The sequence below is a fragment of the Glycine max genome, chromosome 1 (genome assembly GCF_000004515.6).
Source record: "Glycine max cultivar Williams 82 chromosome 1, Glycine_max_v4.0, whole genome shotgun sequence".
In the NCBI taxonomy this organism is placed as follows: Eukaryota; Viridiplantae; Streptophyta; class Magnoliopsida; order Fabales; family Fabaceae; genus Glycine; species Glycine max.
In genome coordinates, this window is record NC_016088.4 from 44,699,470 (window position 1) to 44,716,993 (window position 17,524).

The following is a 17,524-nucleotide window of genomic DNA, read 5'->3' on the forward strand; positions in this document are numbered from 1 at the left end:
TATGAGTTTGTTGAGGTTTCGGTTTGAACCTGAGTGTGTGGATATGTTTGCAAATATTTTTTTTTTTAGTTTGAAAAGGAATGTTTGATTTTGTGAAATTAAAAAGTTACAATTGTAATATATAAAAAAATTATCATTAAATTTTAAAATAATAATATAATAATACAACTTAACTTTTATTGATAAAAAAACAACAGTATGAATACTCCAAATTAACATGGGCACGTCAAAAACTCTCCATATGTATGGAATGGTTTTTGTCAACCAACTTATATAATTGAATTAATTAATGATAACTTAATATGATGTCTTACCTTCAATAAATTTTTCTCCTTATTAAAGTACTCCATTTTATTGAAGGTGAAAGCGTCAAAATAGTTGAACTTACATTGCGACCCACTAATAAATTAATTAATTACTCCGTACTCATTGTAATTCAGATGTTTGTATAGACTTAGTTTTTTTTTTTTTTTTTGACGAAATCGTATAGACATAGTTAGGAGGAAATAAAATAAACCGCAGCAATTATATGACAATGAAGAATTAAACATGAGGTACGCCTGGTCAACGCCAATGCTTCCGAACAAGCTTTGCTCTAGTTCGCTTAACCAAGACATTAGAGGAATCCCTTATAGACTGGTTAATTTTCAGAGCTATTATATCGGCAGAGATATGAAATACAAAATAAAATACATTTTGGGAAACAAATGTTAAGAATTATTTTTATTAGAGATTAAATGAAAATTTTTGATAACTTTTCATGGATAAAAACATATTTACGTCAAGAATTAATAATAATAATAATAATAATAATAATAATAATAATAATTCCTCTTTTAAGAGGTAAACTAATAATTGGTTAATTTTACATGCACATATATAAACTGTGATATGCTAGAATATTAACCTTTTAATATCTAATCGACGATATTAAGATTGATTATTTTATCTTCTAAATTGAGTTGTTCAGTTAAATTAAGAAGAAGAAAAAACTTATATATCCCCCTTATGACTATGTGAAAGTTCACTAGATTGAAAAGTTAATATTTATGTCTTGTACTAAAATTCACTTAATTGAATTAAGAGTAAAAACGGAAGGGAAAGAATTTTTGAAAAGTATTTTTTTCTCGTAAAACTTTCTTGAAAATTTAATAAAAAAAGTTAATAAATACAACGATTTCTCTAAAACAAAGTTTATCTATATGCATAAGTATATGGCTTTAAGAGTGGTAAAATTCATTTAAATAATATCAACATTTCAAAAGAAATTAACTTTAACTATAATTAAAGAAATATATCATTGTAAAAAAAGAAAAAAGATTGGAGAGCCGGCCTTTTAATGTAGAAACATGGAAAAAAAAAATAAATACACGTATGTGTTGTCTTCAATCAGTACCTCTAACGTGTTTTGTTGTTAATTTTAAGTATACAAATACGTTAAATACTTAAAAAGAGAACTTTGTCATTCATATATAATGATCTTATCTAATTTAAATATGATTGTCATTCATATAATGATCTTATCTAATTTAAATATGATTATTTTCAATAAAAAAATATATGATTTCTAAACAAAAGAAGTGTTTGTTCAAGGCTAGCTACATGGTTCTATATATATTTCATTGCATGAAATACCAAGTCATAGTAATTCTATCAAAAACTCCACATATCATATATGATATATGGATGGAATTCACTATTCTGCGTGCTGCTTGCTGAGATTGGTGATTTCTCTTTACAAGAAATTTTATGATAATAATGTCAGTTGCGTACCTTTACCCGTACCACGAAACTAGTAACTATGTGCCAAACCCACACGTACTCAATTGCTTCCCAACATTGATTTCCTCACTTTCCCTCTATAAATTTCTCCATTCATTCTCTCCATTCTCCACATTCAACTTCTGTCTATTAATTCTTCCGTTCATTCTATTCATTCTCCACATTCTCTAGCTCATTCTCCACATTATACATTCTGTCTATAATAATATATAACAATAGTAATCACTAAACCATGGTTACTAAATTCCTCATATTCTTCTTTCTTTCCATCATTGCCCTCACCTCTGTCACTGCCGAAGATGGCACAGGTTTCGTGGGCTCACCAAACCGTAAGTTCCTGGGCCTGAAAACCAAAGAAAAACTCAGCCATTTCAGGTTCTATTGGCATGACATATTGACCGGAAGCAACCCCTCCGCTATTCAAATCATTCCCTCAGTTCCAAAATACAACACAACCACTTCGTTTGGTTTGGTAAGAATCTTAGACAACCCTTTAACCTTGGGACCGGAGTTGAGCTCGAAGCAAGTGGGGAGGGCCGAAGGGCTCTACGCGTCGGCGTCGCGGTCGGAGCTTAGCCTTCTGATGGTCATGAACTTCGCCCTAACCGAAGGAAAGTACAATGGCAGCACCATCACCATTATGGGAAGGAATAGGGCTCTCAGCAAGGTTAGCAGGGAGATGCCTGTGATTGGTGGTAGTGGGATTTTCCGGTTTGCTAGGGGATATGCCCTGGTCAAGACTCATTCTTCTGATCCTAAGACCATGCAAGCTACGGTTGAGTACAACGTTTATGTTCTTCATTATTGATATGCTTTTTACGGTTTTAAATTGGGAGGGACAATGGTCGGGGTTATGGTTGTAATGTGTTATTACTATATAAAGAAGTTCTTTAATTAGTTACTATATATGTAATTCAAACAAAGAAAAGTGTTTTATTGGCAATATTTATAATAAAGGTCGGCATTTAATGTCAATGCTGATGATTGGTTTTACTTTGATAACATGCATTATAAAGGTTGACATTTGAAGTCAATGTTGATTAGTAAATAAAATTCTAATTTTGATTAAATAACAACACATCTTATATGGCTATGGATTAATCTGTAACCTGATTCTATTAGATAATTTTTGGCTTCATTGTAATTACACTCTCGGATTCTCAGTTTCCTCTTCCAGAGGCATATATAGAAGCCCTCACTTGTGGTGTTGCTTAGCTTTGTGTGATGTTTTCCGTTAGGGTTCAAACTCGTGAATCCTTCTGATGTGTATTCTGTGAAGAAATTATTACATGTTTCGAGTTCATCATGAATTTTTTATTCTGGACAATTTTTACCTGACATGTAACGTAGATTTATTGGTTAAGGCCATAAACATGTGATGGGCTTTGAAAGTATAATAATTTCTTGTATTTATGATGTTGTCGTGGTTGGTATGATAATTTCAGAATTCAGTACGTATTTAGTTATATACTATTCTTTTGACTTGTTGTAAGATTGAGTTGTTGCCATTCTTTTGATGGGACACTACCATACATGTCGCCATTCTATTAAAGAAGATCCATGAATGATAAAATTGAAGTAGAAACTATGATAGCAATCCAAACCAAGGAAACAGCAGACCCAAGAGGGCAACTTGGAGGCCCACTCACCTGGAGGATTACGCGTGATGACCGTTAGCATTTCTTGCTCAGCTGCATGTTAGATAATTAGTGGAATTCTGTTATTGCAGGGATGGCATTCTGACATACTCTATGTCTCTATGAACAAAATGATTGATTATTCTAAGGACATAATGAATTATCTCTGTTTCAAAGCTATAAATAACAAAATGCGATAAAAAATTAAAATAAATTTTTTAAAATATGATAAAATATCAAAATAATTATTTAACCTTTTCTCATGACTTCCATCTGAGATCATTTTACACTTCATTTCCGAGAGGGAGAAAAGTTATATTCTTAATACTTAGTTTCATCACTCCTAACATTAAGAGTTCGACATTTGAGAGCTTTAATTGGAAAACAACCATAAAAACTAATAAGTTTCGTAGAATTTAAAGTACATAATCTGATTGAGTGAATTGGGAGATACCGATGCGCTGACTCAGAAAAAATACTACATAATATTACTCCTAAAACTATGAATAATCTAATTAAAATAAGAGCAAACATAGCAATAAATAAGAAAAATATGAGATAATAATTGTGAATTATGAATCTATGATTACAAATAAAAGTAATCATAGCAATTATCATTATGCACCAGATACACCATAAAGTGTCTTCAGAAATATCAAATCAGGACAGACAAAAAACTTCAAAAATTCCTCCAAAAGGAGGATTTTCAGGATTGAAAGCATGAGGTGTTCAGATTTGGCGTATGCTTGGATTTCTTCTTTAGGAGTAGAGGACTGACTTAATCCAAATGAGATGTCTTTGACTGTCTTAGCTTTATTGGTAATGGTTTAAGCATAAAGATAAAAGGAAACTTGTTTAGCCTGGTTATGACTTGAATTGTTTTGGAAGGCCTTGAGGATAAAATCTGAAATGATATTGTAGTTCCTTTGATGTGTCTGATAAAAGTCATAACGAGAAAACCAGTGTTAGATGAAAATTGAAGGATCTTTGGAAAAGGTGATTGTCCATATAAACTTCAAAACTATGACCTCTTAGATGAAAATCAAATTTTTTGATTTCATTTCTGACTGTTAATGCTTCCTTAAAAGTACTGGTATGACGATATGTTTCTCTGCTTCTTTGACGTGTCCACTACCATGGTCACAATAAATATTTTTAGGGCACTTCTATGAGAACAACTCCCCAAAAATTATCATTTGCATCAATTTTTATGATTCTTTATCCAGCTCCAAGGATTTTTAAAGTAGGTGGATTTTGAGCTATCTTCTTAGGATCTTACTGATTAGTATTCTTAGTGTATTAATTAAAAAATTAAAAAGAAAAAATATTTATTTTATAAATCATAGGAGAGAATAAAACAAATCATGAGTAACAGTTTTTCATTTTTCAATAAAAATATTTTTATTTTAAATTTCTTAATCAATACTCTTAGAACACCATTTGTCATCTTCAGCTCTTCCACTGCCTTAATTTGTTTTGGTCCCCCAGGCGGAGGATCCTTCTTCAGCAACATGATGAATAAAATTTTATTAGATAAGAATTCTGAGAAATTGTTGGATTTGTTTGACTGTCGGGTCTTGATTAGGAAAATCGAGAAGTTACTCTGCAATGTGAGGCTCAGGGGTTGAGAACTTCCTTCAGAAAAATGCATTTCAAGAAAATCATTCTCTGTCTTTGACAACTTCCTTAATTCATAAGATCTCAACAAAAAATTCACAATTATTTTATTTTATAGTTTATTGAAATATTTCAATGTTTAATTATTTCTATTTTATCTAAATTATATCATATATAAAACTCGTGAAACACGCTGATCAACATTTAGTCTGTTTAGCGTATAAAGAATATTTAGTCTTTAATTACATATATATTTACAGATTAGCTAACGGAAAAAAACATGGGTGTATAATTACGAAATTTACAATTTGTTCCAGTACCACTGGACTAAAATATATCAAAGCAAATGTCAACTTAGTATGCTCCAACCTGCATGCGCTGCTTTTTTTGAAACCAGCATGGGTTATAAAAAATGGCTTCCGGACCCATTATTCCATGTGGGTTGGCATTTTCTTTGTCATCAAATCAAGATTAGGTTTGCAGATTAACAAGTATATTTAAAAATTTAAAAGTTGCATATACAAGGATTTGACTTTTCTAATAAATCATTTTAGTAGTTGCAACTCTGTGATGCATGCGTTGTTAAGAAGATAAGTACAAGCCTAAAAATATTTATATAAATGAATAATCAAAATGAAATCATGCATACAGAAACAATTGTATATGACAAAAGCAGGTTTAAATTATATTTGTACAACGACAAACATTGACAGATTAACCAAATCACAATATTAGGAAAACCCAAAAGTCTTCCTTTAATTGTAAACGTTAGGGAACTTAAGATCAGCAAAAAAAGTCTCAGAACTCAAAATCCTCATTTCAACAATACAGAAGGAGTTCAAGCTAGCAAGACTCAGATGGCGGACATGGCAGTTTCCATAGCACGAGAGAAATTGCTTCCACTGATAAGAGATGAAGCAAATCTGATTTGGGACATGCCCAAAGAATTTGCAGACCTAAAAGATGAACTAGAATACATTCAAGCTTTCCTCAAGGATGCAGATAAAAGGGCTGCTGGCAAAGGAGACAACATGAAAGAGGGAATCAGAAACTGGGTGAAACAGTCGAGGGAAAGCATCATTTCCCATAGAAGATTTTATTGATGAATCCATGATCTATGTGGAACAACAGCCTCGTGATCCTGGATGTACAAGTTAACTTTGTGAGATTGTTCATTTTGTTGGGTCTTTGACGTCTCGCCATTGAATAGCAACAGAGATTCGGCAGATTAAGTCATTTGTACATGGAATCAAGCAAAAGGCTAAAGATTATCAGTTCCAAATCCAACCTTCTTCTGAACATGGGAAGAGAAGTCATAAAGGTAGTCAAGTTGTTCAATGGCATGACCCTCGAACGGCTTCTCGTTACCTTGAAGAAGCTGAAGTTGTTGGCATTGAAGGGCCAAGAGATGAATTGATTGGTTGGTTAGTAGGGGTACCAGCGTATCGCACTGTCATATCAGTGGTAGGAATGGGAGGGCTTGGAAAAACCACACTTGTCAACAGAGTTTTTAACAACTAGAAGGTGATTGGACATTTTGATTTCCATGCATGGATCGTGGTGTCTCAGTCCTACACAATGGAAGGGTAGACGAGAGACTTGGTGAAGAAGTTATGCAAACAAAAAAGGGAGGATCCTCCTCAAGATATTCTGAAATGGATCCAGATTCATTGATTGATGAAGTGAGAAACAATATGCAAGAGAAGAGGTACGTTGTCATTCTTGATGATACACGGAATGTAGAAATTTGGGGTTAGATTCAACATGCCATGTTTGACAATAAAAATGGAAGTAGAATTTTAATCACAACTAGAATGCAAGAGGTTGTAGTCTCTTGTAAGGGAACTCCTCTTGACCACGTGCATGAGATGAAACCTTTAACTTCAGAAAAATGTCTGGAACTCTTATGGAAGAAGACATTCCAATATGGGGAAAAATTTGGCAAATTCTAAGTTCAGAGATGGAGAAAAATCACCATTTAATAAGTGTAATTGTAACATGCTGTTTTTTTTTAAGTAAACAAAAAGAGTTTTATTTAAAAACAAATAAAGTTTTAGAAAAAAATAATGGTGTTTTTGTAATTACACAAATGATGGGAAAATGGTTTTATTAATTAAAATAATAAGTTTTGAAATAAATAAAATAAATAGATGTTTTAATGAGTTAGTTATTTATTTAAAAGGAGTTAAATAAAGTTTTCTTTTTATAAAATAATAAAATAAAAAAGTAGAGTAAATAATAGGCTCAGAGTGCTCTAGTTATAAATAAAGACATATTATATCAGTTTTTACAATTACGATATATATTTACGCTCTTTTTTCCTCTCAAATTTATTCTCTCTTCTTCTTCTCTTAAAACCTTATGTTTTTTCTGTATACGCCCAAATCTATCCTAGTAAAATTACGATCTCGGACTTATTAACCGTTGAATCGTTCTGAAATTTGGCTTTCATCTTTGGAACTAATTTTCGCACATTCTCATCGTTGGGATTTCAAAAATAGTGTTTGTAGAGAGTGAAATTGAGGCTCTAATCCCTTCTTCTTCTCTTTAACACTTGAAAACCTTAGCAGAACAACCAGAGGAAAAGCTTGAGTAAGCTTAGGGAATCGCTAGAGACGCTGCTATCACTGTCGGACTACATACGTGAACCCGCTTAAAGGTAAGAGATGAGTTTATTATAATTGGGATTAGAGTGAACATGTGTAGAGATCCTTAAAAGATCAAATTGAGGTTAATTTTGAAGTATTTTATCCGTTTTAATTTTTTCTATACAATGATAACTATGAATTGCTCATGATTGACGGGTAAATTGATATCCTGATGTGAATTGAATGGTTTAATTAAGTGTTTGACTTTGAATGTTAAAACCTAAAAATTTTAAAATTTTTGATTCTTGCATGTTTTCTTGAAATTAGTTGAGGGGTTTGTTCCCCATGTAATCACCTGTTCTATGCTATTAACCAAATGAATAAGTGAATGATTATATGTCTTAAATGTTGGAAGATTGTTATTTTATATATATATATATATATATATATATATATATATATATATATATATATATATATAATGTATGAGAAGTAATCATGTGTTAGTGAGAAGGTGTAATGAGACATGTGTTGTGAATAAGTATGGGATTAATATGTTCCTCAATGTGATTATACCTATTATTGTGAAGTATAAAGTGATGACATTGAGTTATGAGTTGTGAGTTGTGAACTGTACAATCACACAACTGTAAGATCCTTTAAGGGTGACAAGTTTTTGTTTGACAAGTATTGTGATGGGATCCATTATGGAAACCCGATGAGTATAATCATTTTGAGGCACGACGAGTTAAAATGATTTTGAAAATAATTGAGTAGTTGTGTGTATTGCATAATTCACAGGTAAAGTATGTGTTTGTGCCATGTATATATTAATACTATATGATGTGTATATGATTCATGAGGTGTGATAACATGTTGCTTTAGGATTATAACATTGTGATTGACATTGAGTGTATGTGATAAATTGAGTATGTGTTGAATTGTAAGATACATGTGTATTGAGATATTATATGCATTGATTTGTGAGTTATGAACCATACAATTACACAACTGTAAAATCCTTAAGGGCGACAAGTTAATGTGCGACGAGTATGATGATTGGATCCACTGTGGGAACCCGGCGAGTTTAATCACTTTGAGACGCGACGAGTTAAAATTATTTTGAGAACAATTGAGGAGTTGTGTGTTTTGTATAATTCATAAATAGAGTCTGCGTGTTAAAATATTTTTTGGGTTGAACCCGAATCAGGAGGGAGAGGCCCTGGCAGACTCTTCGAAGTGTAGACCTTGGGGGTAAATACACTCAGTTTGAATGTTCCTTCAATCCTATGTTGATCCCATATGGTTGGAGTGTTCTCCCAAAATAGAGTAACCCTGACTGGTCTCTCTATGATTTCACCTAGTGAGAGTGACCTGACTTCTAGTGTATGGTCCATCTTGTCATGTATTCCTAGGCATCCGATGAGGTTTTTCACAGATATGATACCATATTGCATATAAGCTTGAGACTTAGTGTATCTATAGCATAACACCCGTGTAATGATCATTGTGACTTGTTATTTGGTGGTGTGTAATGAATTGTGAGTGAGATATTGTGTTGTACTTGAGATATGTTTTTTTGAACACGTGATTAATGTGAAGGTGTGAAATGTGAATTTGTGATTAAATCCTTGGAACAAGTGATGTTATACAATGAGTGGTAAAATGATCCAAATTGTGCTAAGTTGAGCTTGTTATACTTATATTATCTATGTGTATGTGTGTGCGCGCGTGTGCTTTCGTATAGCTCTACTTGGTTGAGAATGTGATAACTCACTCCTTGTGTATTGTTTGCGTTTAGATCTTGTGATAATCTCAAACTTGTGTTCGTGGGAGCAAATGGTTAGGTGGATAACTTTAAAGAATCTCGTGCTAGAGGGTGCTTGGACACAACACTCTGATACAATGTGACATTGGGACATGGGTTTCTATATCATTTCCATAATGTTCTGAATATGTTACTTTATGTTGTTCCAGTGCTTAACTTGCTTTCCTTGTGTAAAAAAAATTGGACGACCTTGTTTTCGGTCAAAGATGTTTTCATATCCTTATTTGATAAATTTTTAATTTGATGATTAACGTTGATGTAAACCTTTTATTCATGTAAACTCTTTTATACTCAGAAAATAAAATCTCTTTCATGTAATTCCACATTTCCATGTATTTTATTATATAAATATGTACATCGGGGTAAAGGGTGTCACATTAACAAAGATTTTAGGTTTTGGTTATGATGATTTGCCATACCATCTCAAATTCTGCTTATTGTATTTTGAAATGTATCCTAAAGATTATGAAGTAAAATCGATAAGATTGATTCGATAGTGGATAACGGAAGAATTTGTAAAAATGAAGAAGGACAAACAATAGAGGAAGTTGCACAACAATATTTAACAGAGTTGATTGTCAGAAGTTTAGTGTAAGTGTCTTCATTTACCATTGATGGTTTTGAATAATGTGGAGTGCAATATTATAAATGTAGTCTCGAAAATTATGTTCATGTATCTAGAGAATTACATGTATCAAGAAAATATGTACCTAGGTAATGAGAGTTTATGCGCTGGTGAATTAATGCTCTCTAGGAAGTTCCATTGTTCACTATAAATATGTGGACTCACTAGTTGCATCAAAAAAGCTAAGCCAAAGTTGAAATAAAATTAGGAAATTATTCAACCCTAAATAATCTTCCTCTTATTCTATTTTCCTTTGAGTTTTCACCTCTAGAATACCACCAACAGATGGAAAAGCTAAGAGATGTTGTGTTCATGACCTATTGCATGATATGATCCTCAGAAAATCCAAGGATTTGAGTTTCTTCTAGCATATTAGTAATGAAGATGAATCAATGTCAAGTGGGATGATTCAGCACTTATCAATAGCAATCACTTCCAATGATTTAATGGAGAGTATTGAAAGCTCATGCACCTGGTCACTGTTTGTTTTTTCACTTGAAGAGTCAACAATATCCAACAACTATGTGCTAAGAATCCCTACAAAATACAGGCTATTGAAGGTGCTTGATTTTGAAGATGGTGAATTGAGTTTTGTTCCTGGAAATTGTGGAAATCTAGCACACTTGAGGTATTTCAGCATCAGGAACATATGGAGAGCAAGTTTTCCAAAATTATTGATAAGCTCACTACTAGAAAAGCAACATTCTACGACTAGAAGACAACATCGATTATTCGGGGACTGTTGTAGAATATACGCGGTGACATTTATGTAAATACCACGAAACAAACGACATCGTTCTTGGCAAAGACCGTAGTGGCATTTGACGCAACTCATTAAACGACTATGTTGCCGTAAACAACGTCGTCGTATACCCATACACGCATTCAATACAACGTCGTTTGTTAATACAACACCGCCCTTGATTGTATTTTTTAAATTGTTTTAATTTTCATCTCCAAAAACCTTCATCTCAGAACCCTAGCTGCATAACCCCCTTCATCCCTAGCCGCGTAACCCCCTTCATCTCAGAAAAAGATTTTCATCTCCGCCGTCGTGGCCACCATCGTGGTGATACTATGTTGTGGGTCATATGCATCCAATCAGAGGTTCCATTTCTCTTCCTTCTTTCGCACCGAAGTTCCAATCGGTAAATTGCTTCTCTCTTTCGTCAATCTTCATTCCTTCTCTCTAAACAATAACTGTAATAACGCTCATGCTGCGTGAGCTAGGGCTAGGGTTTTTCCTCGTCGTTGTTTCGTTACTCCTTTGGCGGTTTTTTGGTTTTGACTTCGATCCTCTTCACGATCGAGACGCTAATTCTTGGTTATTCTTCCTGATTGCTTTTGTTCTTGTGCTCACGATCGCACTTCGTGCAGCTCACTACTGCACTATATGCAGCAACAGCGGGGACGCGAGTGAAGGAGCGTCCAATATGGCTTTGGGCAAATCAAACCCGCCGGACATCGATGAGGATCTCCACAGCCGACAACTCGCCGTGTATGGGCGAGAGATCATGCAAAGGCTCTTCGGTTCCAACTTTCTCATCTGCGGGATGTAGGGTCTTGGCGTCGAGATTGGTAAAATCTTTGAACAGTTGGCTTGAATTGAGATTGTATTATATTCGATCGGATTTGTGATGCCTTGGTTTTTGGTAAAATTCTGTTAAATGTTAGCTTTTTGCTTGAAGAAATTCGATCAGTTAGTTGATAGATATTGAGATTTGTGTTGGTTGATTTGGTGATTTTGTTATTAGCTCTCCGCCTCTCCCTGCCACCTGGAAACCTTGATGTTGCAGACTTTTTTTTTTAAACCTTGATTACCAGTTGACAGTTGTAATTTTTTTTTGTTAACTTAGGTTATAGTTTTATCATTTGTGTGTGACTTGATTTTTTGTTTGATGGTTGTGATATTTAGGTTCAAGCTTTAAAGATGATAGTGCTAACTCTATAATTTTAAATCATGTTTTTGAATTCTAATAAAGTTTACTTCCTGTCTGCTGTGAAGAATCTCATTCTTACTGGTGTCAAGTTCGTGACCTTGCATGATGAGGGGACTGTGGAGCTATGGGATATATCCGGTAGCTTTGTGTTTTCAGAAAATGATGTTGGTAAAATCAGGGCAGCAACTTCTGTTAGTAAGCTGCAGGAGCTCAACAATGCAGTGGTTGTACAAAGCTTGACTACTCAGCTGACTAAAGAGCACCTTTCCAATTTCCAAGTACCTACTTCCTCTGTCTAATCTTCCCTTCCTTTTAAAATGAATTTCCAAGTACTAGTCACTTCACTTTCTGTCATAACAGAAATTATTTGTTAATTAATTAGTTCTTATATCCATAGTTTTTGAAATGGCTATGTAGCTGCTGCAAATGGGGTCACTAGTAATAGTAATTATTGCTGCGTGGTATTTATTTTATATAAACTTCAACTTTTAATAGTAAACTAATCAGTGATACACTCACCATTCTGCATGTTGAAGCTTTTGCTTTTAATAGTTACATGTACATGAGGCAAGAATGATTAATAATTAATAATATGCCGAAGCCTTAAATTGTTTGGTTTTTTCTGCTGCTACAAAAAAGCTTACATGTTACAAGAGAGATCTAGGAAAATAACACAATAATCTTATTATTCTAGGTGCATACTATATATTATATAGAGATATAGAATAGAAATCTCATAGTTCATTCAAACTTCAGAGAGTGGTTTCTAAGTTCTAATCACCCCTCCTTTGGCAAACATTAAGTTTTAATTTTTAGCAAACCCCTTTGAGTGCATGTGAGGATTTTACTAGAGAGTTCAAATATGCTTTTACACTTAAATTAACAAATTCTATCTTTTTCATTTTATATATTGAAATTCGCAAATATATATTGGAATTCACAAAAATACTTTTCCAACTTTAATCCAAGCATAGCCTGTCTAGGTTTTAATCCATTTCTCAAGTGTAGATTTCCACTTTCAAGAACTGCCTTATGCAGAAAAATGAAAACCTTTCCATTAAGTACATGAATTCTACCTTCTCAAACACATCAAAAAGTTAATTAAAACTTGTTTCCAACCAAAGGCAAAATGAAACTGAAAATGATTAAAATTCCACTTTTTATTTAGTTGACCACCGACCATAGTTCTTCCTTCTCTCTATCTTCTCAAGTGTAGAACTTGGTATATTTGTACCAAGTTTCATTTAGCTGTAGATTGATGAAGAAAATAGTGAGCAGAATTTGTTGTCCTTTTCAAATGCAAGGTTCTCAATGACAAGTTTTACTACATTATGGTTTGCAGCACATTTAAATAATCTCACACTACCAAATGAATTTTGTCTATAGGTCTTCTACTAGCTTGGCTACACTGTTGTCTTTGGGTCATATGCGTCTTTTATTTTCATTTGAATTGGTATGTAACTAACCTTTTAACTAATTTGTGTATCTCTGACATAGGCTCTTTTTTCGGATGGATATAACATGAGTATGCTTCTTGTGGTCATGACATCTAGAAGATAAATATTTTGATGTTTCTTGTCTCTTGTACTTTGACTTGTGCTGGATAAATTTTCCTTTTTAATTAATTTCCTTTGTTAATTTAATACAAAGTGTCTCAAATAAGATCGTTTTTAAAAAGGGATTTATGTATTTTCAATTCCTTCATTAGGTGGGGCTTGGGAGCCTCATGCACTAAGTCTCCCTTTAATGTATTTTCAATTCCCTTCAAAGAAAGTGTCTGAAATTCAACTTATACCTGAACAAAAAGTTCCAATGGTTGATGCTCCTCCATGAGTGAGCAGTCTTAGCCACCACAGTCACAACGTCCACCATGCCTCCATGAGTGAGCAGTCTTAGCCACCACAGTTAATTTAACTATCTGCATGAGTTTCAAAAATCATAAGGTAAAGTCTTAAGTAAAATTTAATGATTAAAAGCTATATGTTACAAAGCAAGTAACGTGGAAATAAACTTAGTATCTTTCCTTTCTACTTGCATTTCAACTAATCCAACCTATCTAATTTATGTTTGTGATCACAATGCCTCAATTTTCAGAAGCAGAACATTAATGATTCAACACCATAAAGGGACCTCCTAAGCTGGTAAGAATCAGCATGAAAAGCTTTGTTATATAAAGATTTGGATTCCTCATAATTCTCCATCCACAACAAAAAACTACTTCTGAATTCAGTTAACACACCAACCCCACATCCAAAGCTTCAGTTCAATATGGCAACCTTGTCAAGTTTTGCTCCTTTGGACAAGTGACAGGGGACAATGGCACCATAGATGGTCAAGGAGCATTTTGGAGGCAGCAATTTTACAACAAAAGGTTGAACTATACTCGACCCTACCTGATTGAATTAATGTTCTCAGACAAGATTCAAATCTCCAATCTAACGCTCCTAAACTCTCCATCGTGGAATGTTCATCCTGTTTATAGCAGGTAATTCTAGCTTGCCTTTCATACATAGTCTTAATTATTCGAGTTATAAATTAAATGCCTTCAAGATTACGTTACAAAACAATTATTTTCTAATTTCAAGATTATAACAAATTTTCCAACACTATACAACAATATTATTATTAAGGGCCTCACCATCATCGCGCTTGTCCCATGTCCAAACACAGATGGCATTAATCCAGGTGACATCAAAAGATTATTTCTTGTATATATGTGGGATTGTGGAGAGTGTATCAAGTAAAAATGAAAAATGAATTAGTTTTAACTATTTAATTTTACATAAATGTTAATATTAATTCAGTTATTTACACATGGTTATTTGAGTAAAAATAGTTTTTTTTATTTTTTATTTTTTTTAACGTTCTCACCTCATATGCTATGTTTTCCTATATATATGTTGTATCATGAGTATTTTAAAATAATAATATAAATTGTTGCAGATTTTAATATTAGTAAATGTTTAACTAAATTTTTTAACTCTTGAAAAATGGTTGAAAGGTGTTATGTATGAAAGGGAATTTATTTATTTTAAAATAATTTATTCATTGTAATTATAAATATTGATTTTAATATTATATAATAATATTTATTGAGTATTAGTAATATTGATAATATTATAAATATAAATATTGATTATTAATTAACCTAAAATTTAATTGCAGGTTATTCAACATTTAACATCGTTGCTTTCGTAAGCACCGATGTAGAAATATGTAATTTTTACATCGGTGCTTCCACCGACACCGATGTTAAAACACGCATTTCTACATTGGTGGTCAATATAGCACTGATGTTAAAACACACATTTCTACATCGGTGGTCAACATAGCCCTGATGTAAAAAATTCAACCTTCAACAACGGGCATGCGTCAGCAACATTGTCAATAGCACATTGTTTAAGTTGTTGATGATATCAGCAACATAGTCAATAAATGTTTTTCAAAGACGGTGGTTTGGTTAGCACCGATGTAGAAAACAATGTGTTTTCTACATCTTTCGATATAGGACCGATGTCAAAACTTTTGGTATTCAACGACGTCATATTCTATATCGGTTAACCACCAATGTAGAATGTCGTTTTCGACCGATGTAAAAACCGTGTTTTGTAGTAGTGGCTCCAGAACCTCGAGACCTTAGACATACGGAACACAATGGTCACGAAAATGCCAAAGGAGATTTGCAAGCATAGAAAGCTACGACATCTGTTGGGTGATGAAATGACATTGTTTCAATTGAAAAATAGTCTAAGAGGCATGACATCCCTACAGACATTGCATCAAGTAAGTTTAGTTATTTTGGATGAATATGGAGAAAAGATAAATAAGGATGGTGATGTAATAAAGTTAATCAGAGAACTGAGAAAGCTGAAGCAGTTAAGGAACTTAGGCGTGATGGATGTGAAGGAAGAACAGGGAAGCACTCTATGTTCCTCAATAAATGAGATTCAAAACTTGGAGAAACTAAATATTGTATCAACATAGGATGGAGTCCTTGATTTGCCTTTTATTTCATCCTTGCACATGCTTCATAAGCTTAGGCTATCTGGGAAGTTAAATAAATTTCCAGAGTGGGTTTCACATCTCAAAAATCTTGTGAAATTGTTTTTGATACACTCCAGGTTGATGATCCATTGAAATCACTACAAAATATGTCACAGTTGTTGTTCCTTGCGATTGGCTCCATGTCTTATGAAGGTAAAAATTTGTATTTTCAAGATGGAGGCATTCAACAACTAAAGGAACTGCGTCTCAAATATTTATATAATTTGGATTCCATCGTTATCTATAAAGGAGCATTGCATTCTTTGAGAAAACTCCAATTTAGGGAAATACCCCAACTTAATACAGTACCTCTTGGCATCCAACACTTGAAAAAGCTTGAAGTTTAAGATATACATCATATGTCGACTGAATTCAACAACTGCATTTCTCCCAATGAAGGTCTAAAGAACCCAATCATCCAGCATGTGCCCCTGGTAAGAATTACTACCAGCCTCGAAGAAGGAGAAAAAACTCACGTTATTCATTCATCATTCAAGGAATTAGAATTCATAAGAAGGTACGACTTTTGTTCCTAATATATGTAGAATGGGATTCAAATTACACGTATTTTAATGTATATATGTGTCTCCTTTATTTCTTAAAGGGAAACACTTTTCTTAATTATTAGATTTTCTAACTGATAAGGGAAATAGCTGTTTTGGATTTCAATTCCAAGAAAATGATACTTATGTTATTGTTTACAGTTTATAATAGTCATCAATAAATGTAATTTATTTTTAATTCCCAAAATAGTTTCTCTACGTTTGAGTCCTTTTATTTTCTATCAGATGCTTTATTTCTATATTTTTTATTCTATATCACACTTTAGAAATTTAGGATAAAATTGTCTAATCTGTAAAAAAAAAAAAACTTCATGAGGTGTCTTTGACCTTTGTATCTTTTCTCTGTCAAAAGTCTCATCACCATTATAATGCACTATACTAATATATTGTTCTCTGAATTGGTAGGAATTGGGCTTTCAGTCTCTGAACTTTAGATTCTCCATGTTGCACTTTCAACAATGGCATTAAATCATTTTGTTTCAAAAGTGTCTCTTTGGTCCCCAGATGAAAAGGATATGTAAAGTTCTTTGGTCCCCAGATGAAAAGGATATGTGAAGTTCTCTTTCTTGGACTAAGTCATTTGAGTTTATGACCGTTTGTGATGTATAATACTGTATGAAACATACTATAACAGTGTGTCTTTCAAGGATTGTAAGATCTTATTTTCTATTTGACTTATGCCTTTCTATTTGGGAATAAGTAAAACATAAAAACTTTATGTAATTTCTTTGTCCCGTAAAATTTCCTTCTTTATTTATTTTTAAGGTTTTCTACTAAGTTTTCTTCTGCCAACCCTTTCTCTTCTGAATATTTGTTAGTAAACCACCCATTAAAAAAAATTATAGTAGGAAGAGTGGTAACAGAATATTAGGGCCACTTGGAGTTATTTATATCAGATCG

The 17,524-nt window shown here is 33.0% G+C and overlaps 1 protein-coding gene and 1 long non-coding RNA gene across 2 annotated transcripts; both read left to right on the forward strand.

Moving 5' to 3' along the window:
* The first annotated feature begins 2,014 nt into the window (after nucleotides 1-2,014).
* On the forward strand, nucleotides 2,015-2,590 carry LOC100806400 (dirigent protein 19). The gene has a single exon (XM_003516940.4). It carries the CDS (start codon nucleotides 2,015-2,017, stop codon nucleotides 2,588-2,590), a length of 576 nt encoding a protein of 191 aa, XP_003516988.1.
* Nucleotides 2,591-5,681: 3,091 nt separating this feature from the next.
* LOC106794684 (uncharacterized) lies at nucleotides 5,682-17,312 on the forward strand. The gene is made up of 5 exons (XR_001382881.3): nucleotides 5,682-6,744; nucleotides 7,607-7,695; nucleotides 9,426-14,502; nucleotides 15,183-16,578; nucleotides 17,030-17,312. It is a non-coding gene; the product is annotated as an uncharacterized lncRNA (long non-coding RNA).
* The last annotated feature ends 212 nt before the right edge of the window (nucleotides 17,313-17,524 follow it).